Source organism: Aulostomus chinensis, chromosome 19 (genome assembly GCF_037954235.1).
Source record: "Aulostomus chinensis isolate RoL2024-O1b breed Wild chromosome 19, RoL_Achi_v1.0, whole genome shotgun sequence".
NCBI lineage: Eukaryota > Metazoa > Chordata > Actinopteri > Syngnathiformes > Aulostomidae > Aulostomus > Aulostomus chinensis.
In genome coordinates, this window is record NC_141338.1 from 18,265,292 (window position 1) to 18,291,224 (window position 25,933).

At 47.3% G+C, this 25,933-nt stretch overlaps 1 protein-coding gene across 10 annotated transcripts in view; it reads right to left on the minus strand.

The window, feature by feature from the left end:
• Positions 1-1,143: 1,143 nt before the first annotated feature.
• tsc1b (TSC complex subunit 1b) overlaps positions 1,144-25,933 on the minus strand; it is a 37,642-nt gene continuing 12,852 nt past the window's right edge. For 9 of the 10 annotated variants that reach the window (XM_086186416.1, XM_086186418.1, XM_086186415.1 and 6 more), the window contains 20 exons: positions 25,715-25,818; positions 24,640-24,792; positions 23,292-23,436; positions 21,663-21,817; positions 21,504-21,577; positions 21,250-21,428; positions 19,227-19,345; positions 17,727-17,892; positions 17,502-17,623; positions 16,793-16,895; positions 15,181-15,288; positions 13,860-14,499; positions 9,556-9,599; positions 8,390-8,556; positions 7,878-8,060; positions 7,134-7,244; positions 5,999-6,121; positions 4,755-4,942; positions 4,343-4,516; positions 1,144-3,789 (listed from right to left, as the gene is read on the minus strand). In XM_086186416.1, coding sequence (XP_086042542.1) covers positions 3,105-3,789; positions 4,343-4,516; positions 4,755-4,942; positions 5,999-6,121; positions 7,134-7,244; positions 7,878-8,060; positions 8,390-8,556; positions 9,556-9,599; positions 13,860-14,499; positions 15,181-15,288; positions 16,793-16,895; positions 17,502-17,623; positions 17,727-17,892; positions 19,227-19,345; positions 21,250-21,428; positions 21,504-21,577; positions 21,663-21,817; positions 23,292-23,436; positions 24,640-24,792; positions 25,715-25,818 — 3,743 coding nt within the window. In that variant the 3' untranslated portion in view covers positions 1,144-3,104. The remainder of the gene's footprint in view (positions 3,790-4,342; positions 4,517-4,754; positions 4,943-5,998; positions 6,122-7,133; positions 7,245-7,877; positions 8,061-8,389; positions 8,557-9,555; positions 9,600-13,859; positions 14,500-15,180; positions 15,289-16,792; positions 16,896-17,501; positions 17,624-17,726; positions 17,893-19,226; positions 19,346-21,249; positions 21,429-21,503; positions 21,578-21,662; positions 21,818-23,291; positions 23,437-24,639; positions 24,793-25,714; positions 25,819-25,933) is intronic. The other variant, XM_086186421.1, reaches the window with a different exon arrangement.

Sequence of the window (25,933 nt, forward strand, 5' to 3'; positions counted from 1 at the left end):
AATAATATATAAATTATTACTTTTCTTATATAACATTTATCTTAATATCGTATTAACTGAACATTTTTTGCTGACTGTAGCTAAAACTCAGGCAGAATTACCCAACAGCCCTGCAGTGTTCTCTCCCTTCATGGGGATTGTAAAACTCCACTTCAATTTATTTTATTTTACTGCCATTGTTTTATTCATCCCTCCCCCAAACTGGCTTGAGAACGTTGATGTTCAGCTCGACGGTCCTCATGGTGACGTTCCCGCGCTGCTGCTCTCCTTTCAGGGCTCGACTGAGTCAGACTGGGAGCTGTGACGGTCTTCGCTCAGCAGAGGGGCCTGTTTGACTGACGGGTTCAACCCTGATGGACGTGTGCATGTGATGGTCTCCTGGAAGCCGTAGCCTGTGGTGGTGTTGAACAGCACCGGGTTGGACGGGGAGGTGCTGCTGATAGTCATCGCTAGTGGATATCGTCAGGAGCCCTGAAGGAAGACCAATCATCTGCAGCGCGTATTAAATCCTTGATCGGTTAATTTACTAAAATATCATCTTCACCCTGGACACCGAGTCACAAACGCTGGTGGAGGGGAGGACCTTAGGCCTCGGAGGGACTTATAGACCTCTGGAGCAGATGTGATAGCGAGGGGTCGCTCTCTTAACCAACTTAATTAACAAAGCCTTTCACGATCGGTGCCTTTTAGCAGGATCACGCAAAAAAAAAACTACAAGGCTGAATTTCTCCAGACTTTGCGGAGGAGTGAAGAATGAGCCGAGGAAGACCTCCGTTCGTTCTGGGATCGTTTCATCAGAGGGAAAAATTGCTTCCTCTTCATTTCTTTTTTTGTTTTTGTTTTTTTAAATCATTGGTTTTGGCTGAATTCTCCAACAGGCCGGATGGCGTCAGAGCTCCTTGGTGGACGCGGACGCTCTCCTAGCGCCCTCTGCTGTTACGCTAGCAGCAGCAGCAGCAGACGCGTGGGTTTTGCGGGTCCCCCGCATCGTCAGCGGGACTGCTCGAAGACGTGGTGGCCGGCTGGAGCGGATCCAGACAGTCCCATTAAAGAAATACTCCACGGGTCTTAGTGGAGGCCTGCTTGCACAACCTTTTCATGACGCAACCATCATGCTGACAAAAACACTACTCAGAATTGTAGTGCAAAACATTGAAGACGATCTTTATTGTTCACAGTTAAACACAAGCCACTGCTTTAAGAACTTCCTTTTTTTTTTGCCATTTCTTTCCAGATTCTCCAGCTCCGGTCAGAGTCCTGGTTTGTGCCGATTGTACCCTCTGTCTTGCTGTAGTTACTACAGTTGGCATTTAAAAGTGGATTGTTGAACATGCTTTAGATAGCGAGGCAGAAGGAAATGACAGCAGGAGTTCCCGGTGGACAACAGGATTTAGACTTCTAATACTTGAGAAACGTCCTTGTCTGTCAGACCTGCGGGAGAGGAAACTGATGCTCAACACGACAAACAGCATTCGAGTTCAGACGTGTTGGAATTCAGCCAGATGGCAAATGTTTGCAGCGCACTTTTCAGAAACAATCATCTAGTAGTCATGGAGATGTCGTCAACATGGTCACTGGCCAAGGTCTGGTTCAAATTTAGGATACGCGAGCATCCTTCATGACTAAATAAATACAAAATAATGGTACGACAGAAAGTGCAATTTATAAAAATGCATAAAATTTCATCCTTTTACTTTCCATTTTGCATCTTTGCCGACATACACGAACTGACACGTACACGCTCACACACCCTCAAAACACAAACACATTCGCCCGACTCATTTTGGAAAAAATAGTCAATGGAATTTTTTTTTTTTTTATGGAAATCTACATTTTCCAAAGTAGTCTGGTACCGATATGGTCACACCCTCAAGGGGGAGAGAAAAAAAAAAAAAAGAGTCTCCACTGCTCTGCTGTAACTCGCTCACATGCTCGCCCCTTTTCACTCCGATATCAGAAACATATTTGGGTCAAAGCCAAAACGCGCCTCCCATGATTGTGAGGAGTTGATCGCCTCCTGCTCTCCAGGACTTTCATATCGGATTCGGCTAAGCGTGTTTTGAAAGGGTCCTGAAGAGGGGAGCGTTTCCTCAGGTCGAGCTGGTGGCAGATTTGACTTGTGCAAATTTTGAGAATTGCACATTTGAGGAATCTCTGTTATTCCAGATAATCCACAGACCTCACAGGGAACCTCTTTTTCCAGGGAGAACCGGCTCAGTTTAAGCCCTGTGCAATTTTAGGGACCGTGTGATTCCAGCCTCAGGCGTATCAGTGTCCTCCAGGGGCCCCAGATTAACCAGCTGAATGATATCAGCAGATATTAGCGACTGACTGGCCAATATTAGCTGATATTGGCAGATTAAAAATGTTTTCTTATTGCATGCAAAGTGGCTTGACTTAAATTAGTAACCATGTCCTTGCAACATTTGTCTTCGGTGCTGCGACGATGTCAGTTTGGACAACAGACGTTCTCCATTCAGTAAAATGTTCTGCCTGCACCAGATTATCTTTGTTACAAATGCAACTTGCAAAAAAAAAAAAGACATCTGACATTCGGGCCGATACTGATACCAGCGAGGGCAAAGTCTAACTGATATCAGTATCGGCTCAAAAATCCCTTACTGCTGGGGCCCCGGTTCAGGGACCACCGGTTCAGGGACCACCGGTTCAGGGACCACCGGTTCAGGGACCACCGGTTCCCTGCGAGACCTGTGGATTATTGGTTAATCAATGTTTTACTGCTCTTAACACCACAAACATTGCATTCCCTGTCATTGTGTTGAGGTGGAGGCCCAAAAGCTGGACAAATAAATTTCACAGTGTCACACGTAGGTTACTGGTAACCTCCAGATCACCCAGACCCAGAGCCTCTCTGTCAGAATCAAATTCAGAAAACTCAATCACCGATCACAGCTCACCGAAAGCCCTCAGGGGAATGAATCGGTCTAAAATCCTGTTGTCCACTCAGAGGAATGGAACAAATAACACTGAATTCCAAAGAGTTGCTGACATGTGACTCTTAAGCTGAAGATCCTCTCAGTCATTAAACTTCAGTCTTTCCTTCACTCGGCGCCCCCCCCCCCCCCCAACTCTCTCCTGTGTATCTAACTGTGCTCATGATGTGTTTCATTGTAGTCCATGATCCTTAGCTGTTGCTGCCGGGGCCGCCCTGTCCCCGCCTGACCCCGCCCTCCACCAGGCCGCCCTCCCCCTGGCCCCAGCCCTGCCTTCCTGCGGGGGCTTTCCTGACTGGAGGCCCGCTGCTTGAGCTCGGAGGGATCCTTGGTGGACACAGTGAGAGGAACTGCAGGGGTGGGGGGCGGAGCTGGAATAAGAGTAGGCGTAGGACCCGCGAGGGGGATGCTACCCGGGCAAGGCGGCTCCACGCACATCTCAGTCTTCAATCCATGGGCGAGGCCAGCAAGGCGCTGCGGCGGCGGTTGCTCCTCGTCACACTGGCTCTCACTCTTGTTGCGAAACAGCTCACGTGCCTTCATGCCCAGGAAGCTCTTGGCGCTGGGGTAGGAGCCCACTGTGAGCGGTGCATCGGAGGGGGGCAGGGGTGTGAGCGGGTTGGTGTGGGGACAGGACAGGGAGGGCTCCACCAGAAGGGGCGGGGCAAGATCCTGGCTGCCATTGACGGAGTTGGAGGTTGACTTGGAAGAGTTGCTCGCCTTTGGTTGCCCTGGCGATAAAGTGCTGCCGTTACCCCGAGGGGAGTCGTGCGGTGGTCTACTGTCCATCTCCTCGTAGTTGCGAGGTTTACTTGGTCCATCAGGCACAGAGACGCTGGAGAGGAGAAAAGATTCACATGTAAGCAGAGAACAGGAGGACCTCTAGCTTTTTCTGCTCCCCCCCAACCAAACTCCACAAGGCTGTCCGAGCCACTGCTACCCCCACCGCTGATCTGGGCACCAGCACAGACCACTGCAAGCTTCCTCCGTCACACATGGGGTGAGTCAGCCACAGCCTTTTACCTGACACTGCGGAATTTCTCCTGTGGGACCTTTATCGGAGGAGGTTGCTACTCCCCTCAGCCCCCCTGAACTGGAGTCCTGACCAACCAGAGGAGGCGGTAGAGCAGTGACCAGGACCGGCACCTTCATCTGGCTTCTCACAGCCTCCGGTGTCTGTATAGACGCCCAGCTAAGACTAAAGCAACACCAGCAGCCCCCCGTGTTTTCTAGTCAGTTACAAACATGCAGATGAACTCAGCTAAAACTGCACAACTGGAGCAAAAGTGAACAAGGTTCTTTTTTCATATTCATATATACACAACGCAAACGAGTCAAGTACAAACAAACCATCTACTGAGCAACACTGAGCATGATCAGAGCCTGACCTGCAGTCAGCAGGAGTGTGTGGGTCAGCCCTGCCCCCTGGTGGTGAGTTGCTGGCAGTGCTGGCCGGGGCCTCCATCTCTACTTTGCTGTAGAGCTGCAGGAGCTCAGTCTGCAGCAGCTGAGTGATTCTCCTCTGAGCCTGGTAGCGGCTGTCTGAGGCCTGCAGCTCTGCCCTGAGGAGAGAGAGGGAGGCGGGAACGAGAATATGAGATCAGATCAAGTTCAAATGGAGAGACAGGAAGATAAACAGAGGGAGGACAGACATGAACGGACATATAGAAACTGGTGATCTACTCATACCGGGGCCGTTGCTTTCATTTCCACGATTAAAAGTGAATATAAAATATCATCAAAAAATAAAACGGATGACTGTTTTGAAGAATTGGAAGTTCAGACTGACTACAAACTCACTTTGCTTGAACCTTTACATCCTCGAGGAACTTCTTCTGCTCTGCGATGAGGTGCTCCTTCTTGGAGAGGTGCGTCTCCAGCTCAGCGACTCTTTGCTGCGCCGCCTCCAGCTTCTGGCTCTGAACCAGCAGGCTCTGCCTCAGCGTCTCCACCTCTTTCCCGTATGACACTTGCAGCATCTGGGCCTCCTGGGGTGGTGAGTTATCACCCATGAGGGAGCGGGATAAGAGACGGATGAGTATTAGTGGAGCATTTCTGTTCAGCCACGTATGAAAATACATTTTCACAGTTTAAGGCTCTAGCTGGAGTATGAATGATGCCTAAAGGTCACCCTGGAGGGGTCACCAGTCCATCACAGGGCCATCAGGAGCAAGTAGGGGTTCAGTATCTTGCTCAAGGACACTTGGACGTGGACAAGAAATGCAGATTATAAACTGTAACTAACTTGTGTCTCGAGCGACAGCAGTGAATTGCTTGTGTATGTCACTTCAGTTTACGATCACAGGAAAGAATTCTAGCTTCAACAGCTGAATGTTGGCATTTTCACCACCACTCATCTGACTGATTCATCTCCTGAGGGCAACTTGAGCTGTCGAAATCCATCCCGTCTATATTTTCTATATCTATCATCTAGATCTGATTTCTAGTTGCCAGCACAGTCTTGTTTCTTTTTTTGAATTAACACGCCAACTCTCTGGGAAGAAGGGTCTCTCTTGACTTATCCGGCTCTTAAGAGGACCGACAGAAAAGTTTGATTTCCGTAAGACTCAGCGTGTCGCTTTAACACTTAACTCTTATTTGAAGTCATATGTTTCTGAGTATTTCTCATTAATCTATTTTTTTTTATCCTACCTCTGGTGTTTCTTATTGCAGATAGTTCCCTTTTTCACTATGTTTAGTCGTTATTACAAATCTGATGAGTGCCCATCAGGCACCGAGTCGTTGGGCTACCAATAATCGATCGTGTGTCTATGAAGCTCAGTGCTTGAACCAAAAAAACTGCTTGTTTTCCATGTTAGACACCTGTTGGAGGACCAGAGGAGCTTCAGCTGGATTTCCAAATGATGAAAACTTCTCCTAAACCAAGTTCTGCTTCTCCGCGTGACTTGACCCCCAACAAACCCAATTAGTGTCCCTCTTGTCACCTCAGTATGTCGACTCTGCGGTTGTCTAGCTCTGTCTCACATGCACATACACACACATATATGTACGGGGACACAGACACACACTTCCTGCCGCCGTACCTTGGTATTATCGGCGCCTGCGTGATGTAACTCCTGCATGGACAGCTTATGAGCCTCCCCGAGGAGCAGCAGCTGCTTGTTCAGGAAGCTCATCTGCTGCTGGGTGCTTTCGCTGTTGCTCAGCTGAAGGACACATGAGACGAACAATGACGACGGAGGGCAAAACAGCAATTAGGATACAGACCCAAACTGTCCAGGAATATCTGGGAATGCATCAACTATGAGGACGACAGGACTGATTGTAATCTGCCAACACTCACACGCCCTGAGAGAAGAAACAGGAGCTCGTTTTGTCTAAAAAGAAGTCTAGTTTATGTTTGAATCTGACTTTGTGATCAACCTAAGGAGTTGAAAATGAGTCCCCCTAAGGCCCAGCCATCACAGATGATTAAACTACATGCATAGCAGACATGACGAGCTGAAGCCAAGCGCTGGGATGCAGGCTAATTGAGAGGACCCTTTCCTAAATCGACTGCTGGCTTGACAGCATTTCTCTTCAGTCTGGGTCAGACGAGGAAAATGGAGCTCAGACTAACCCCAGGAGGCAGAAAAACACACCGAACCCCTGTGTCGCAGACCCAAAAATAGAGAGGGAGAGACATCGCCAAGGCAACGGAGCCCTAGGACAATCTGGAGTCTGCAGAGAGGTGGCAGGATGAGGACGGGGACAAGTCTGGCCCGATTTTCTGTCAGACCAGAATCTCCTTTAAGAGTAGCACGAGATGTGTTTTTGACCAGATCACCCAGCTGATCTAAGAGCACGCCACTGCCTAACCATGGGCTCAGGCTCCCAGTGGACAGGGATGATGATCTTCATAAACCCCAGGCACCGAATATTCGGCATTTTTACAATCATCCTGATCCGTTTGCATTTCCTTTTATAGCTGGAAAAATTAAAAATGTGCTACTGTGGCTCTGCTGCAGCAAACCTCTCTCCAGCAACGCCCCGCCCTCACACCAACTGACATTTATCTGCTACAGAGTTCTGCAGGGATGACAATTTTTTTGTGTAGCATCATGGTTCCGTCCACCAAACGCAGCGTCACCGAAAATAAACTCTGCGGCAAAAACAAAAACTGCAGATTAAAGACGCCACACCTTCTCAAAGACGGAACGTTACTCATACTTCTTTTACCTTGATGGTCATCTGATTCAGGAGGTGACCAGTGTGACACACTTTGTTGTTGGACCTCTGTAGCTCCGCCTCCAGTTCGTCCATTCTCTTCTGACACTCCTGTAACTTGCTCTGGACACATAAAGACACAGGAGCACAGGATCTTGAAGTATTAATAATGGTGCCAGACATGGATGGCTGTTTTGGGTTTGGTAACATTCATCATCACCATTCGTTCATTGATCATCATTCTGATTCATGCTGGGACTGTCGTGGGTTGTTGAAGGACATTTTCTTACAGTCTAAGCCAATGTTACTTTTAAAAAATCTGAACTGAATCAGAACTAAATCTGTCATGAACGATCAGGATCGTTTCTATGAAAACTCTGCGTGACCACAGACGCGTCTGCGGGTGAGTTTTAACAGTCGAAGACAAAGCAGTCGGGGGCTGATTTAGACCAACTGTCCCAAGTGTTCTGTGCATGTTCTGAAGGTTGAACCTCACAGTTGAACAGAGCTGCTGTCAGAGTCATCACAAGAACAACGTTCTTCTGGACAAAGGAGAAACGGACGGCACTGCAGAGCTGTGGGTGCTTTTCTTTAACAGTCGTCCGTCCAACAGAGGTGCTGCTTGCTGATGTGTTTGGTATACAAGGTGAAAGGTCACCAGGAGAAACTCTGAAAGTCCAACACTGCTGAAGTGAATAAACCCATAGACCCCCTAATTATGAATGTGTGTGTGTGTGTGTGTGTGTGTGTGTGTACCTGGAGCTCCTGGTTCTTGGTGTAGTAGTCGTCACGTCCCTGCTGCAGCTGTCTGATCTGACTGTGCAGCCTGGTCACCACCGTCTCCCGGTCGTCCCACAGCTGCCTGTAGCGTTGCTGCTCTACCTGCAGACTCTCCCTCAGGGACAAGATGTCCACGCTCTGCAGGCTCAGCTGGTCCTTCTGTGCACGTCAACACACACGCACACGTGTTTACAACAAAGAACACAAACCGATATTTCAAGCCAGCGCTGGTTAAGGACGGGAGCAAAACTCAATCAATCAATCAAAATAGATTCTGCGAACTAATGCAGCGTATAATGCATGTTTTTTTGTTCAGATTTGTCTAAACTCATGAACGCGCCCTGATGGCCACTGAGGGATCAAACCTGTGAACCTCCAGTTACGGGACAGTCCTTTAACATGTCATGCTCCATTTTCCATTGAGGCTTTTCTTTCTATTCACCGCTTAAACAGGATCAAGTAAAGAGCATGACCACACGCAAACTTGCCATGGCGTTGTTCTGCTCCTCCAGCGCGGTGGCGTTGATGATACGTCGGAGAAGGCGTCGGTTGCGGACGGCGTGCTGCTCCCTCTTGTAGCGCTCGTACAGCAGCTGGTTGTGCAGCAGGAGCAGCTGGCTGCGCAGCGTGTGAAGCTCATCCAGGGGAGCGGAGCCTGAGGAGGCCACAGTAATAACAATGTAATTAACGCACCTGACAAACGCGCGCGAACACAAGTAGAGAGGAGACGAATCACCGAGCAGAACATCTGGATTGTGAAGACATTTTTAAAATTTGGCAAAAACAAGCTGACTGGTTTACTTTGATTCTTTAAAAATTGGTAACAACACAAAATTGCAAAATGTTTTTAGTTATGTAAATCACTTGCGTAGAAATACTCTGATATATTTAAGACCACTAATAATTCACTATTCTTTCATAATTTGATCGGGCAGCATAGCGGCATGTCAGCAAGACACCGTAGTGAGGAGGTAGAGTCTGTGACACACAGACTAAACGCACCGATTCACACATTCAACAAATGTAGAACTCATAAATTCTTGACAGAAGTCAGCAGCTGGCCATGAGAAATCAGGCTAAAGAGCTTCAAAATAATAGCATGTCTTTATTTTTGCCTTTCAGAGCCTCCGCCTTTCAATACGTCCCAGTTAAAAGGTTAAAATCCACCAGCTTGACTTGTTATCGCAGAGAAACAGCAGGCGGAGGGAGAACTCAGTACCTGGAGGAACGTTCTCTGTAGAACCGTGTCCAACAGTTGTCACGCAGCTGCGAGTGGAGTTGGGTTGGAGACGCTACGGAAGCCTCCCATCGGATACCCGGGGAGATTTAATTCCACAACTATAATTACAAGTTGGCAAGAGACTCTTGAAAAACAGTGCTTCTATTTTGTGCTCAACTGCAGCTGAAGAAAATGTAATTCTTGCTGCGGCTGACTGAGTTTAGGTAAACAAGGAGAGGTGGAATCTCATGCATTAAATCAGCTCTCGAATTTGGAAGTTGCGTGACTCAAATCGACGAGTGTGGGAAGCCTGAGCAGATTCCCCGTTGGGCCGGGTAAGCGGCTCATATCTCCGCTCTCGTGACAAATCGCTGGCCATGCTGAGCAGTGCTTCGTCTGCAGCCTTTAACACAGCTTCTTTTGCCAGTGATTTACCTCCAAAGTGCGTCCAGTCAGCTGACTTACTTGGCAAAGGTAATCTGTGGAGGGAGAGAGTGAGAGGACATGTTCAGAGAAGATCTTTGTCTCTTCTTGTCAGGCCAGAAAACGGATTCGATATTCAGAGGAGAATCAAACATGGGAACACCATTTTTGTAAATAAAATCCGAAACAGTGATGGGAACACTTTATTTTTTGCTCAGCAATCAGATCCAGCTCAACCTGCCACCTGATGATGTGACCTCAATAACACACACACACACACACACACACACACACACACACACACACACACACACACACACACACACACACACACACACACACACACACACACACACACACAAAGCAATGTCATGCATCACTGTCTCGGAGAGTACAGTGAGGCAAAAAAGTAATTGGCAGCCACCGATTCTGCAAGTTTTCCCACTTAAAAAGATGAGGTCTGTAATGTTCATCATTGGTACGCTTCAACTGTGAGGGACAGAATGTAGAAAAACCCCAGGAAATCACATTGAATGATTGTCAAAGAATTTATTTGTATGATGATGCAGAAAATAAGGATTTGGCACCAACAAACGAGCAAGAATTCTGGCCCTCCCAGACCTGTTACTTCTTCATTAAGAAGCTCGTCTATCCTCCACTCGTTACCTGGATTAATGGCACCTGTTTGAACTTGTTATCAGTATAAAAGACACCTTTCCACACCTTAAACAAGCAGACTGCAACCCCTCCACCATGGCCAAGACCAAAGAGCTGTCTAAGGACACCAGGGACAAGACTGTAGACCTGCACAAGACTGGGATGAGCCAATCTACAAGAGGCAAGCAGCTCGGTGAGAAGAGATCGACTGTGGGAGCAATGATTAGAAAAAGGAATAAATACAAGATCCCTGACAATCAGCCTCCCTCGGCCTAGGGCTCCATGCAAGATCTCACCTCCTCTTGAGAACTGTGAGGAAACACCCCAGAACTACACGGGGGAACCTGGTCAACGACCTGAAGAGAGCTGGGACCACAGTAACAAATGTTACTATTAGTAACGCTACGTCGTCATGGATTATAATCCCACAGTGCCTGAACGGTCCCCCTGCGTAAGCCAGCACACGTCCAGGCCTGTCTAAAGTTTGCCAGACACCATCTGGATGATCCAGAGGAGGATTGGGAGACTGTCATGTGGTCAGATGAAACCAAAATGGAACTCTTTGGTATAAACGCCACTTGCCGCGTTTGGAGGGGGAAGAATGCAGAGTTGCATCCCAAGAACAACAAACCCACGATGAAGCATGGGGGTGGAAACTTTCTGCTTTGGGGCTGCTTTTCTTAAAGGGAACCAGGACGACTGATCAGTATTAAGGAGAGGATGAATGTATCAGGAGGTTTTGGGGAAACACCTCCTTCCATCAGTGAGAGCACTGAGGATGAAACGTGGCTGGATCTTCCAGCATGACAAGGATCCCAAACACACCACCCGGGCAACGAAGCAGTGGCTATGTCAAAAGCATTTCAAGGTTCTGGAGTGGCCTCGCCAGTCTCCAGACCTCAATCCAGGAGAGACTGCGGAGGGGGTTCAAAGTCTGTGTTGCCCAGCGACAGCTCCAAAACCACACTGCTCTAGAGGAGATCTGCATCTGAATGGGCCAAAGTACCAGCAACAGTGAGCAGACCTGGTGACGACCTGCAGGAAACGTCTGACCTGTCATTGCCAACCAGGGTCACATTACAAAGTATTGAGGTGAACCTTTTATATTGATCACGCACTTATTTTCTGCACCGTTACACAAATAAATTCTTTGACAATCACACAATGTGATTTCCTGTTTTGTTTTTTTCCATTCTGTCTCTCACAGCTGAAGTGTACCAATGATCATTACAGACCTCCATCTTTTCAAGTGGAACAACTTGCAGAATCACTGGCTGCCAAACACTTTTTTGCCTCACTGTATCTGGCTGCCATTGTTCGGTCCTGAAGATTCGGCTCCATGAATCGGCTCGTTACTGACTCTCACCGCCCATCCAGCAGCTGAAGGTTGTCTCAAACATCCACGTCCACTTAAAGCTTTATTGCTCCTCCTGACAGCAGATAGGAACACCAAATAAAAGCTCCGGCTTTTGGCTTCTGTGTAGCGGAACTTGTGTTAGCTCTGCTGTTCATCTATGTAAAAAAAAATCTATACAAAAACAGCTAAAATGACGTGGATGTCTCATTGTTTCGTGGCGTTAGAATAACCTGTGTGTTGCATGGGATCTGAACGGGAGATGAAAACGACCACAGAAGTGAGAAAAAGTGGAGGAGCTTAGACAGGCCTGTGCTGATGATTACTGCATCCACTTCCGTACAATAAATGAATGTGATAACTGTGCTGGCCGCAGTCAGTGGACTGTTTTAATGATGACGTCACTGAGCTCCTCCTCTGTCACGGTGTTTTTCACTCTCGGACACATGCAACAATCCCAGAGCTCACAGGCAATGAAATATTGACTCAGGACAAATATAAAATCCTCACCAGGACCCCTGTGGGGATGAAGGTCTACAACCGGAATGTTGGAAAATTGGTTTAACTCGGAGAATCTGATCAGTTCTGGCGTGTTTTTCTGAGAGTTGCTCGTTGCAGGACAATGATGTCACTGATGCGTTGGCCGTGAACAGATAGAAGATGAGGAGCGTTGTTACAGGAAGACGGTGTTTCAGCACCGCTCAGACCAATGAAATATTGTGCAGGCCAACTTTTATATCCACAGTGAAAATCGATTAGGAATCGATAAGGGGATCGATAGGATTTTCCACTTAGTAACTGCAACCTTTAGCCCAACCTGCAGCTGAGTGTCAGGGTGAATCACGCTCACGTCCGTGCTCGCTGCACCAAACTATGACCGCCTACAGAAACATTCAGCAGGACTCACCTCCCAACACGTCATCTGCTCTGTCCTGGTTTGACCCGTCAATGACGCTGACATGATGAGCTTTTAACCAACGAACACATTATTTTTCAGCACATTTGTTGTGGATCGCATCTTCTCTCTGGTATTAAAGGGTATTTGGGGCTGACCGAGCAAAGCCAGACTGCTCTGAGCCCAGCGGTGACTTTGCAGACTGCTGTGACACAAGTAGTTAGGAGAAGGAGCTGGTTGTTTGTTTTGCAAGAGAGTGTGTGTGTGTGTGTGGTATTGAACAATACTTGTACTTGTTTACAACTGGGCGTAACTGGGCTGCACACAACTACACACAACCCAAGCCAGCTCTGCTCGGTCAGCTTGATGAACACGGGCTTCGTACAGACAACTCCGTTTTAGAAACCCAAGTGAGAGCAGAATCTGTACGTGGGACAGTGCTGACGCCTTCCATGAGCTTTGGTTCCACTCATGTTAACAGCAGTGTGAGGAGTCATGGACGTGGAACTCACTGTCTAAAATGCGACCTCACGAACCTTCCGCTATTGTCTGGTGACGATTTCACTTTTGAACCATTCCAGTCCTAGACGTCGTCTCTCAACTCCGTTCTTGCGTCTCAATTTGCCAAACAGAGGGAGAATAATAACCTGGATACGGCACTGGAGGCGGAGCCCCTGACAGACGCTCAAACAAAAATAACTTGGGCTTGCTGATACGGTCACGAGCAGCCACTCAAGACTTCAGCCAGCCAAGACCTAACTGGGATCTCGGGGCTCAGCCGTTGGCTTGACTCACGCAGCAGCACTGGAGAGACGTCTGGTTTAACCAATCACTCTGCTACGTCTGTATATCTGTAAGCCAATCACAATCCTGGCGGCAGCGCCAAGGCCAGGATGCAGCAACAGTGCCCTTGCCAAATACCGTCAGAGTAAACCCCAACAGGCCATGCTCGGCGTGGGAGGATATTTCTGGAACCAGAAAACGTTCCTGTTTGACAGTGAATCTTCTTAATGTATCTGGAGAACGCCGACTGCACGCTCAACTAGACTAATCTAGACTAGCCCTCAGCTAACTTGAAGGATAAAATGGTAGAAGCTCTACGCTCTTGGAGAATTTCCAAGTGTTGTCAGACCAAATGGGTAAAACTATGATAGCTCAGTCCTTTGGCACTGTTGGAAATCTCAGAAAGCGTCTTTCACAATGATGTAATTTAGAGCAAATACCTCCAACTGTGTCCCAACATTACAACATGGATGTGTTTTTATCGATCTAATTTAATTTGACTCCACTCTTGCCTTTTTGTTTTCCTTCATTCTTCATTTGCACACAACCAGATAAAATGACAAAGACAAAATATCAAAAATAAACAAATGTTTTGATGGTAAACAGCTGAAAGAAGCGACCCCTCACCTCTTGAGGACTTTATCGTGGGCGTCGCTCCCCTGCTGAACAAGGCGATCCAGCACCTCCAGTGGTGAAGCCGACAATACTCCCTCCTCCTCGCCATCCTCTAACCCCTCCTCCCGCTGCGATAGCCTCTCCAGCGCCGCCTTGTGGACCGCCTCGGACGTCTTCTGGCCCACAAAGAGTGAGGCCGCCCTGGGAAGGGCCAAGTCAAAAAATAACTCGTAGGGCACCGGGCCCGGGGTCTTGCTGCAGGGGCTCGGGGAGAACATCCCATACTTGCTCACGTCGTCATCTGGGGCCGAGGGGCTCCGGTGCAGGTGATGATCGATGGGGGTGAACCCTGACTGGAAGGGCCAGGACTGCTCAAGACCACCAGCTGAACTCCTGCTGTCTCCTTCTCCGCCTCCTCTTTCACTCCCAACATCTGCAGCACTCACAGCAGTCTCCACTTTGTCTGGTGTTGACATAACATGGTGCGTGTCCCGGGCGGAACCTCCGGGCTGGCTGTTGGAGAGAGTCTTGTCTTGTGTCTGACAGCCAGTCAGGGTCTCAGTGGTATGATAGAACGGGGAGTCAAAGCCCCTGAGGCCTGACAGCTCCTGCTTGTCCTCGGTGATCTTCAGCAGCTCCTCTGTGATGGCAGCTGCAGCACAAACAAACAAGAGTGAGGAGGATGGGACTCAAACCTGCAGGGAGAACCTGAGAGTCACGATGTCAGCACGAGGAATGGGTGCTGCTCACCATGAGAACAGGAATGCTGAGGCTTTACCAGCAGATGCTTTTATCAAAACCTCACGTTACTGAACGACATTCATTTTTTGTATTCTCTTACGGTACCAAGCCGACTTAAAGAAGGATGCATCCTGGGCATGTGCTCAAAGCTCAGGCTCCTGTTTAGTGTACTAGGAACGTCCGTTTACATACGAAATCTGACAGAATTCAGGGCTTTCAGCTCATATAACAATAAAATAAGATTAAGATGAGATTAATATTAAGATTATATCGGCTACAATAAGATGAGACAAGTTCCACGCAGGGAGGAATGGACTGTGGCAGCACTAAGACTGTTCATTTATTTATGTTTGCATTTTATTTGCTATAAATGTCGCTACATAAACTCAAAAAAATAATAATCCACTGACTTTTTATTCTTTCTGTACTGCAGGAGTTGGCTGGTTTTATTTTCTGAAGCTGATAACCATATCCGTCAGATACCGATTGGTTCTACAAGCTGGTCACCTTATTGGACCACACCCAGGGAGCAAAGCAAGCAAATATGGCCCAACCCTTGTTGCCATGGAGACCACGCCGAACACCAACTCACCTTCTTCCTTCTCCTTTTCTGTTCTCAGCTGAAGTTCCAGCTCCTGTTTCTTCATGAAGACCGAGAGCTCCGTCAACGTCATGGAGACGTTCTCACCGCCTCCTGCGTCTAATGAGCAAACAAGAGTGAGACAGCACTTCCAACCCCTCCAGGAAAATAACAAACACAGAGGTATTCACAGGCCCAGCTGGCTCTCCAGGTGGGGGCTTTGCAACATGTAAAACGCCCAAGCTCACACTCCTCCACCTCTGATCTTGTAAAGCATCATCAGGTTTTTTTGATGGAGTGAAAACACGATGTGTTTTGCTGGTCTGGTAATGAAAGACGTTTGAATGTCTAGTGAATTTGTAGACATGCAACAAAAGAGGAAATGTGGAGTGCAGCAGTTTCTATCCAGCGGTTGGGAGTGAGTAAACCAGGCTGCGTGGTTCGTATTTCTGTCCGAGGATGGATGCAAAGGCACTGTTACACATGGTTGGAACGGCAGCATGGAAGAGGAAAAGACCCTGCAAATACAGCAGGCCAGCTGAATGTTTTAGCCACTGCAGACATCAAGCAGCGGAAAACAGAGAGGGACTAGATTCCGTGACTGTAATCATTCTTTGATAGTGACGAATGTCTGACATGTTGCTGCTGTCTGGAGACGATGGTGGTTGAGGTCTTCGGGGTCCAAAATGTCATAGCTGTATCAAAAGATTAGGCCCATCCGGTGTTTTAAAACTCTGACCCGGACACGAGCGGACCCACAAAATGAAGGACCCAGACAGGACTGGGACTGGTTGTCGAATACGACATCAGGTTGAGTTTACCATTAACATTTGAACTTTGTTTCCTACCTGATGTCATGTTAGCTGTTCTGTCTCTGAATGACACAAATAATCAATCCTGGGTTCCTTTTCCTCTCTTGCTGATAGCAGCAGCATGGCTAACGGTCCACCACCTGCTGCCCCGCGCCACATGACCAACGTGGCCCGTTTACAACCAGCTGTGTGTCTCCAACAATGCATTACTTTGGCCTTTCGAAAGATAAACGCGATTCTCAATCCGAAGTGTTTACACTGGCATCGCTAACTTGCTGTTCGCGCCCAGTCTGACCTCTGCTCTGTCATTCTCCCTGTGCCAAGAAAACACACACACACACACACACACACACACACACAGTACCAGCTGCATCAGAACCAGAACCTGGCTCTTTGGGTCTGAGGGAACCCGTCGGTGAAGACCTCTAGACGGCAGCGTAAACAGCTGGTGAGTCACATCAGTGATAGATTTGCTACATCAGAGGTTCTTCAGAAAAAGGGTTTTCACCTCCTGTTTTGTGCATCAGGTGTTTCATGAAGGAAGAAAAAAAGAAAGAAAAACAAAAACAAATATCCCTCGGGCGATTGTAAAAGGTCTTTTGGAAAAATTGAGTTTTTTTTGTAAACACGTTGATGGAGACGAGCTTGCTGGCTGCTAGAAGTGTTGCTGCTCGCGCTCTGTCAGAGCCTTTTTTTAGTTTTAGGACTGCCCACAGGTCCTCTTTCATAAAGTCGTGTAGTTGGGGTTGTTTATGAACCTGTGAAGAAAAGTGACGGTGTAATTCAGAATAATGACATCGTCATGCTGAGACCTCTGTGCGCGGCTCCTTCGGTACTCTTCTCGGGTCTCTCAGTATCTCTCACTGGTTCCTGTCTCACCAGCGCAGGCTTGCCGCTTTCTCCTTGTCTACGGTCCTGAAAATCAACAAAATAAATCTTTTAACACATTTCAGGGAACGTATCAGTTCTGTCTGTGCTAACACGCCATCACATTTTCACATGAATACAAGTTCCTTATGCCTTTTCCCCACTGCACATACGAGGGGTTTTAGAACAGAGGTAAACCTGCTGATATGTCAGTCCTGTTCCTGCCTCTCTGCTTCTCTCTCCTGCTGCGTCATGTTCACCATCACAAACGCATTCAACACACCAGAAAAAGAAGAATGCATCCAGAAGTGACAGGTGTTGTCATTAAAGGCACCGTAGCTTCTTCTTTCACGGTTCTTCCCTTTGACACAGCAGAAAGTAGCACAGAGGCAGCAACGGCGTTTCAGCGGCTGCTATGTGGAGAGGTTACCAAGATGGAGACAAATGTTCCACTCGATGGCTTTAAACCTCAAATCTGCCGATTTGTATTTTGCCTTCCAAACAAATCAAATCCAAACAAATTAAGGAACGGGTTCTTGAGTTTGGCTGTGTGGGGAAAAAAAATCTGTTAAGGTATATTTGTCCAAATGAAAATATACAGAAACTGGCATCTGCCCATCATACAACACGTTTAATTGGAGGGGGGAAGCGTACCCTTCTTGGTGGACTGGACTGGACCGTGTTGGCTGGTAAGGAGATTATGGGAAAGTCATCTGAGAGGGTGGGAGGTGGGGAGGAGGTGGCAGGAGTGCTGGAGGCGGGGGTTCCTTTCCCTCCTGCTCAGATTAAAACAATCAGTGTCAGCGGAACTGAACATTCCAGAGAGCCACTTGTTGTCCAAAGTCAGATATTTGCTGCTGTAAGGATGAAAGTGTCCACCTGACGTGCAGTGGAAGCGGCTGGGAAGGTGTGAGGCACTGTGGGAGAGCTCGAAGTTGGGCGACATGCCCCTGGATGAAGGGGGCGTGGCCATGCCACACAACGAGGAGGGGCTCCACAGAGGATCCTTCCCCCCACAGGAAGAGTTGAATTCACAGGTGGAGTTCTGAAACAGAAGAAGATCAGAAAAGAAAAAAAGATGCAACGTCACGGTTCACTTTACATCTGGTCAGAATCTTGAGGGAGTTTTACATTGGGTAATGGATTACTGCTGACTAAAGTCCTAGTTACACGCTTCGGTTTGCAAGACAATTTGCAACACAAAGTGCAAAGCGAACGTGAGGCTACTAAACTAGGCCACGGACGCATGACGTCAGCGCCCCCACAACCAGCTTCACACTGACTTTGTTTTCTGTGTGCTGACGTTTACTGTCGCCGCCAGCCCCCTGCAGTCTCATTTAGCCACTTGCTGGCCACATTTAGGAAACATAAAGGCTTAAAAACGAATGAGTGAAGTGTTTACTGATACATTTGGTGTTGCAGAAAGAAAGAACAGTCAAACGTATCGAGCCGGTGTAAACCACACACCTTATTTCAGGTGTGAAACCTCAGTCAACAATCCTGTTGTCTCGAAGACGAAGGATCGGACACTCAGTATCCATCCATCCATCTTCTATGCCACTTATCTGTTAAGGGTCATGATGGGGGGGTGGGCGGGGGGTGGAGCCTATCCCAGCTGACAGTGGGACAGAGGCGGGTTCACCCTGGACGGGTCACCAGTCCATCTCAGGGCCATCAGGAGCAATTAGGTGTTCAGCATCTTGCTCAAGGATACTTGGACATGGTCACCGGGGGAAGTGAGGATCAAACCAGCGACGGCCGCTCTACCTCTGAGCCGCGCTGCCCCCTCGGACACTCAGTGATTTGAATTCATTTTGGGGTTCCAGGGCGGCTCCAGCTTCATTTCTAGGTGTTGACAGACAAGCTCTTCACCTGGCTCTCAAACTTCAACCCCAGAAATCCAACTGAAACGGGTTTGTGTGATTCAAGAGACTTCAGTCACCAAAACACCACAAATTAAACTCAACTGCTACCAGTGTGTAGCTGATGCCACTTCCTTAATAGGCATGTCTCCTGAGCTTCGCAGATTTTCTGCCTGTCTGGGTTGTCAGACAGACCCCAGGGGGCAGAAAAACACCCAAACCCCTCCCTCGTGGGGCAGGTCCAATAATATAGAAAGGGAGAGACAGCGTCTCCAAGGCAACCAGCCCTCTGGAGTGAGTAGAGAGAGGTGCTAGGACAAGGACCTAATCCCTAAGACCCCACCGCCTGCCAGCCTGCTGACTTTGATGATTAAAGAAAAGGTCTGTCCAAGCGCTTTCTCTCTGCCTGCTACCACCGATGTAGCGCTCAGCTATTAGCCTCTGATCATCGGCTGCTGACCGGCCGAGCGTCCTAAACAAAGTTGACTGCTCTGAAACAGATTAGGGATGATCTTACCTGGCGTCTGGAAGTCTGTGGGCTACGGTTGGATGACTGCGTCCCTGAGGAGGGGGGCAAGGATAGAGGCGGCGGTAACGGTTGCCGTGGAGTTGAGAAGGGGGTCGAAGAGGAGCTTCCTGTGTTCAGGAGGACAAATTGTGTGATTACACATCAAATTAACTCAACGCACTCTTCCTTGTTTTTGGTGGTGTTGTTTTTTCCAAGATAATGTTTAAATATGCTTACACTACTGATTAATTCATCACTATTTCTGTTTAAGATTAATGGTTCAATAAACAAACAGATATGCTAAATGTTTTAAAGACAGACACAAACTCTGAATGATGCGATTCCTGTACATTTATAAAAATGTCTACCATCCATGGAACAACTGAATAACCCTACCCACTCAGATTACGATGGTACAGAGAGGGCGGGTAGAGTTCGTGTGTGACATCCTTGGTGATGTGGTTTGTGTGGAACGTGTCAAGAAACAGACTCAGTTGTGATTCAACACACAGGAGCACCGCTGCAACTCAGCACTCTAGTGGGTTTTCATTGACAGTAGTGTATCGCTGTGTATGTGTGTGTGTGTGTGTCTCTCTCTCTCTCTCTCGCTCTCTCTCGATGCAACCAACCAATCATCCTTCAGCCTGCTCATCCCAACATTCATAGTAATTCACAGTCTTCATTACCGAGATATGTCGGCCATCCTAAAGGCTCAGGTTTCCTTTTCTCCTGATTCCATGACACTCCAGGTTGTGTAATAAATGCACAGTCACAGGTGAAAAATAACCTCTCGGCCTGCGTTGGAAAACGTTTCATAAAAGATCCGTGAGGCGCCACGGTGAACAACACCCTCCCTCCGCCTTCACACTCGTCAGACTACAGGAAATCTCTACAGCCTAAAAATGACACTCCTGGTGTTTGCCATCAGAAAGGAAAGAAGGCACGAGTTTGTGTGCATGGCGGGGATCACAAGCGGTCATCTGAGATGCATGAGGACGCACGCTGTCACACCAGGTATGAACTCACGTTATTTTGAACTGTCCACTTGTGATCGGGTTTCTCAGAACCAGGCCTGAAGGGGGCCTACCGTCCTGAGACAAGACCTGCACAGATTCTCTCACAACCTGAGGCTATGACATCATGGGTCACGCTCACAAAGCTGCCTGATATGAAGACTTGCTCCTGGTGCTAACATTTGAAGAAAATTCTTAGAATAATAGTGTTCTAAGAAATTCCTCAAGCGGTTGAGTTCCCGCTCAAGACAATGACATCTATTGACCCAGCAGCATGGAGGACACGTTTCAGTCTGTACTGACAGAGATGGCTCAGGCTGGAGGACTCAGGGACCAGCTCCAAAAAGGGGGGCATGTCATGGTCGGCAGTGGACTGGCACCCTCCCAGGGTCCGGGTCTGGCCCCCAGCAGCACAGACAAAGAAGCACTGAACATGGCTCTGCGTCTGATGTCTTTTTTTCTTTTTTATTCAATTGTTGTTTTTTTCTTAGCGTTCAATCATCGTTGTGCTCTTCTCTCTCTCTATGAGTCAATCGTTCTTTTCATCAAAGTCATGTCACATGAATTTGGAGATTATCGCAAGATTTTGTTAGCAAATCAATCGGGTTCCTTAGTTGTCAAAATTCTCTGCCTGCAGATCAAAAAGTTTTGGTTAAGCCAGTGGCTAAAAACAGTAAAACTGCCACTGAAGCAAAACAAAACATCCATTTACAAAACCTGAGGCACACGGTCCTTTATTACCCATGTCTTGTTTCTCCAGCTGTAAACTGACTTTCAGCTAAATCTACCTCTCTGGCTCCTTCGGAGCTCTGGAGAGGAAGGAAGTGATGCAGGGGGGAGAAAACCATCAGTGAGCTCAGCACACCTGTTTGTGAGCACTTGAAAGGCAAATGGGGGTTTTTTTGTATCGCTTTAATCACAGGTTCTTTTAGCAGAACGCACTGGGCTGTCATGCACTCTGAATGTTTAAGCCCACACTGATTCCAGATAAGTGGAGACAAACCCAATGGGAGCCTCACCGTAGCTGCTGTGGAGGTCTGTGTAAGGGCTGGAAGTGCAGTCTTGGGGTCGCAGGTGGACTTGTGGGTAGAAGTTCTCAGGCATGGTGGCGTATCCCTCCTCACAGGAGGATTCCTTAGGGTCTAGAGACACTTTGGCACATTCGATGACGATATCATGGATTTCATACTTTTTCCACCTACAGAGGAAACACAGGGGAGTCGATGAGACGCTGAGGACCTGCATCATCAAGGTGGAACAGTAGGAGTCTCACCTGGTAGGGTCGAGTTCATGGTCCTTGGTTCCTGTCACCAGTTCTGGGTGAATACGGACGTGTTCAAGCATCGGCTGGATAGAAAGGAAAAGAGAATTTGTATCATTAACAATTTGGCTACTAAGGTTACAGAAGAGAGAGAGAGCAGCAGCAGCTCACCTTCACTACCTCCTCAAAGGTTTCCATGTTCTCCTTCATGCTGTAATGAGAGCGCAGGTAGGACACGAAGTTGCACGGGTACATGCCATAGAGACGGTGGAAGAGTGAATAGACGCTGGCGTGCAGGTGGATTAGGTAAACCTCTGAAACGTGCCCTGAATGAATGAAAACACAGAACACACACACACACACACACACACACACACACACACACACACACGACCTCCAAGGCTAAACAACAGAATCTACAACACATTCACTCCCAAAGCAAGTTTCAGAACTTCCTCACCCCGGGTTCTTCTGCTTTGCTCTCTATAGACTGGAGCTGCACACGTTGACAAGACAAATTTATCATTAAAGTCTAAGGTTACCTTTTTTAAACGTTAGGGGCTTAAATCTTGATTACACATTGATCTTTTCTGATATCAATACATGTAATAATTAAGGAAACTGATGCAGAATCTTGGCTACACCCTACATCAGCGGTCGGCATCAAGCCAGATTCTTTTGACAATCTTTTAAATTGTTATATTTCTTTGCTTAAAAACTGAAAGAATTAAAAGGTTTTATTCTCCAAATTGCTGAAAGAAATTCACAACATTGTGTAGTTTAGCCCATGCAAGCGTCCGGTTTGAAATCCATCCGCTGGGGACAGCTGGGGTTGTGTATAACATTTGTTATGAATTCAAAATCGAAAAGAACAAAATAGTGTAGTTTAAGAATCCGAAGTCACGGTTGGACCTCCTTCCCTGACTAGGAGCAGTGATTTGATGCAGCCCCTCAAAGGTTCCATTGTAACTTTGTTTGCTGAGGACTAGAGGAGCGACTGCTGCTCCTGCTCATGGTCCAGGATGAGGAGGATTAAAGCTGGATAAACCAAGATCCTGAACCTGATCTAGTTAATGAATTTTGAAAGAGCTATGCTAACACTTCCCATCCACTGCTATTCATTGCGCTAAGCTAACTAGCGATCCGCGTGTCTCTTTGGGTCTCAGCTCCCCAATGCAGCGGAGAAGAGAGAAGTGCATCTATCTTGTCCGGCTCTGGGGAAAGTGGTAAATGTATGAAATGGAAACGGTAAATTACTCATTTTTCCTCCAACATTTCCTCTCGGCAGCGGTTGCCAACCTGTCAATCTCATCCATGTGATCTTTCTGAAGACCCACATTTGGGCATGCAGTTGTGTCTGTGACATTATCTGCAGTCAGTTGAAACGATGAATTTGATGTGAGAGATGATTGGCAGCAGTAGAGTCGATGTGTCAGAGCAGCTTCTAAAGGTTTGTTGTTTCCAGCTTCAAATTTGCTGAGATTTAATTGCAAAACAAAACAAATTAATGCTGATGACATCACGATGCAGATTTGCATGAATTCAAACTTTGCCATAACTTCCCACAAAACAACAAGCATACAACATAAAAGTGGGTTTTCTGAAAGCAGGAGGAGTCAGCGTAGCCTGACATCCCACACTAAATGCAAACATTCCCTAGAAAAGATGACGTAATCTTCCTCTGTTGACATCATCGGTCAGTGACCACTGGTATTCCATCAGCGAGCCATTAAAACTGTAACACGAAGAGCAAAACCATTACCATGTTTGTTTTAGGGGGGCATGACAGGAAGTGCCTACCAGGATTCTTCAGGTTCCAGGAAGCCAGGCGGCCAAAGATGTCAAAATATTCCCACAGGTGTTGTTTGCCAGCTTGAGGTATCATGGGCAGCAGAGTGATCAGCACCAGCACTCCTGTTATCAGCACCACTACATCCGTGTCGGTCTGCACAGACAGCGACAGAGTTGGAGAGATTAAATGATGAAATGTTGAGATTTTAAAAAAACTTTTACAGGGGTTTATATTGTAAACTAGAGTTAGACTCTGTAGCTCATAAACCAGCCAAAGTCAAAGTAATAGAGCAGGTTTCTTGCTGTCTAATGGATCAGCATCAGCCACGCCCACCCCTGGCCCCGCCCCCACCTGGTAGTTCACTTTATTCGCTGTAATTTCTGAAAATCTTTTTCAGTCTGTAAATACTGAGACGATTTGAATTTTAGAACATTTGGATACGACGCAACATTCGTTTCAGCGAGACTATCAGTGAACAGCTCAATGCTAACGCCAGCCAACGCTAACGCCAGCCAATGCTAACGCCAGCAGGGTTGCCTCGGTTTAGCCGCTGAACCGGGGCAACCGTGACACCTCGGGGTGGAACAGTTCACAACTCTGTGGTTCAGTTCCTACCAAGATTTTAGGGTCCCGTTTAGTTATTCAGTTCATGTCTGTTACTTTTTTTAAATTCCAAAAATACGACCAACCAAAATAAGATTCATAGCCTAAGAATCCCAACTTATTTTTCCACAGTATTTTGAAAGGAGGACATGCCGTTTTTGAAGCAGAAATACGATTCCATATTCAACAAGGATATGTGTAAATATAAACAATACAAGTACTTTTTAAAATCCCCATGTAGTTTTTTGGCAATGGCCAAAAGGAGCACACATTGCTTGGTTTGTAAGGTTCACCACTGGCTGACAACATGTCATTCACAAGGTAGCCACAGCTTCTGGTTTATCCTTTATTTATCTCTTCAAAGGACCATCATTTCAAAAAGATCATAATGTGCAAGAAAAATTGAAAGAGAAAAAAAAAGAGATTTTCTACGACTTTTTTTGGGCAACAAATTGAGTCGCCCCCTACTGGCCATTAAAAAGAAGGTGGATTCAAGCTCCTTCCTCCTTGGGCTCACTCCTCCGACCCAGAAGCTCATCCTGAAGAAGACTCAGGAAGCGGACTTTAACTGTAGGTGGCATTTAACCGACCTTTACAACGATACTAAGAGAAACCAGGGAGGAGGAGAACTGTGAGGAACGGAGTCGCAGGATAACACCAGAACTAGAAAGGCAGGAGGAGGCAGCGCCTCCCATCCTCGTCCATCCACACACATCTCGGCACCTTGACCAGGAGTCAGAACTGAGCCGTCACCTTTAGGCATTTGAGCAGCGAGAGCAGCAGAGGGTATCGAGCCATCTTGTGGATCCAGGACGGCTGCTTGCGGATTACATGGCCGAGCAGGGTGAGGGTGGGCAGCCGGCAGGCCTGCTTGGTCATACACTCGTTCATCTTGTCCAGAAGGTGCTGGGGGGGGGGGGGCACAGCATTGTTAGCTCTGTATTCAACACCAATAATTAACATAAAGGAAACTAACAGTACAATGTTGTTTTTCTGTATTCATGACACATAATGGCTTTAAAAACATGACTGGGGACAGGCTGATCAACGCCTGATAAATAACTCTTTCAATCACCACAACAGTAACGCAGCTACATTAGGGTCTTTTTACAGCGACACGTAAACACACACATACACAACAGACGGAGCGCTAAAAAAATCCATGCAGTTGAGTTGATGATATTTTCAAGAACTAATAGCAATACAATGAATCCATGTTTATAATCCGCAGAACTGCTGGAAAACGATCCTGCTGCTCCTGCCCTCTGTACCTCTGCAGTCGCTGTTAGCCGCTTGTTAGCAACCGCCAGTTTTCAGACACACAAAAGCGGGGAAATGATTGCATGCGGTATTTACCGACCCGTTTTATTCTGCAAAACAAAATGAAGATACTGTCTATCAACCAAGAGCAGACCAGACTTTGTTTCTTGCATTTAACTGAAGCGCCATTCAAAAATTCCCCTCGACTTGGAGACGAGAGCACCTGATTTTCAACAAAACCGAATTGATTCCAAGTTTGAGGGCTCGTTATTTCCGAACTGAACATTCTGTGTGAAATAATCAAAGATGGAGAGCTGAATGCATGCTGGCAATTTTTTAACGCGACAAATACTTTTATTATCGACTTGTCTGACAAGAAATGCTTATGCCCGCGCTGCCTCTCTCTCTCTCTGCAGCAGGAGAACACAACCGGGCAGTAAACTAGTAAACAGTTGGTTGAGCACCTCCCGACTAAAAAAAACCAAAATCAAATATCGAACTGTTTTCTCTTCAAACGTCTCTGAGACGAGGAAACAGCTAATAGTTGGAGGCCTTCTTCTTCTCTCACCTTGTCATGTGGCTCCCTGACTGAGGAGAGGATATGCATGGCCTGGGCAGAGTTGGTTTCTAAAAAATATTCAACCAGGCCGTTCAGCAGCATGGACCCTCGCTCTGCAGGGAACAACACAGAGTTACGGTGAAAAGCTCTCACAGAACAAGAGGGGAAAAAAAAACGGTTAAATCTTTGCTTCAATTCATAAGAACCTTTTCTAAAAGCTGAAGAAAA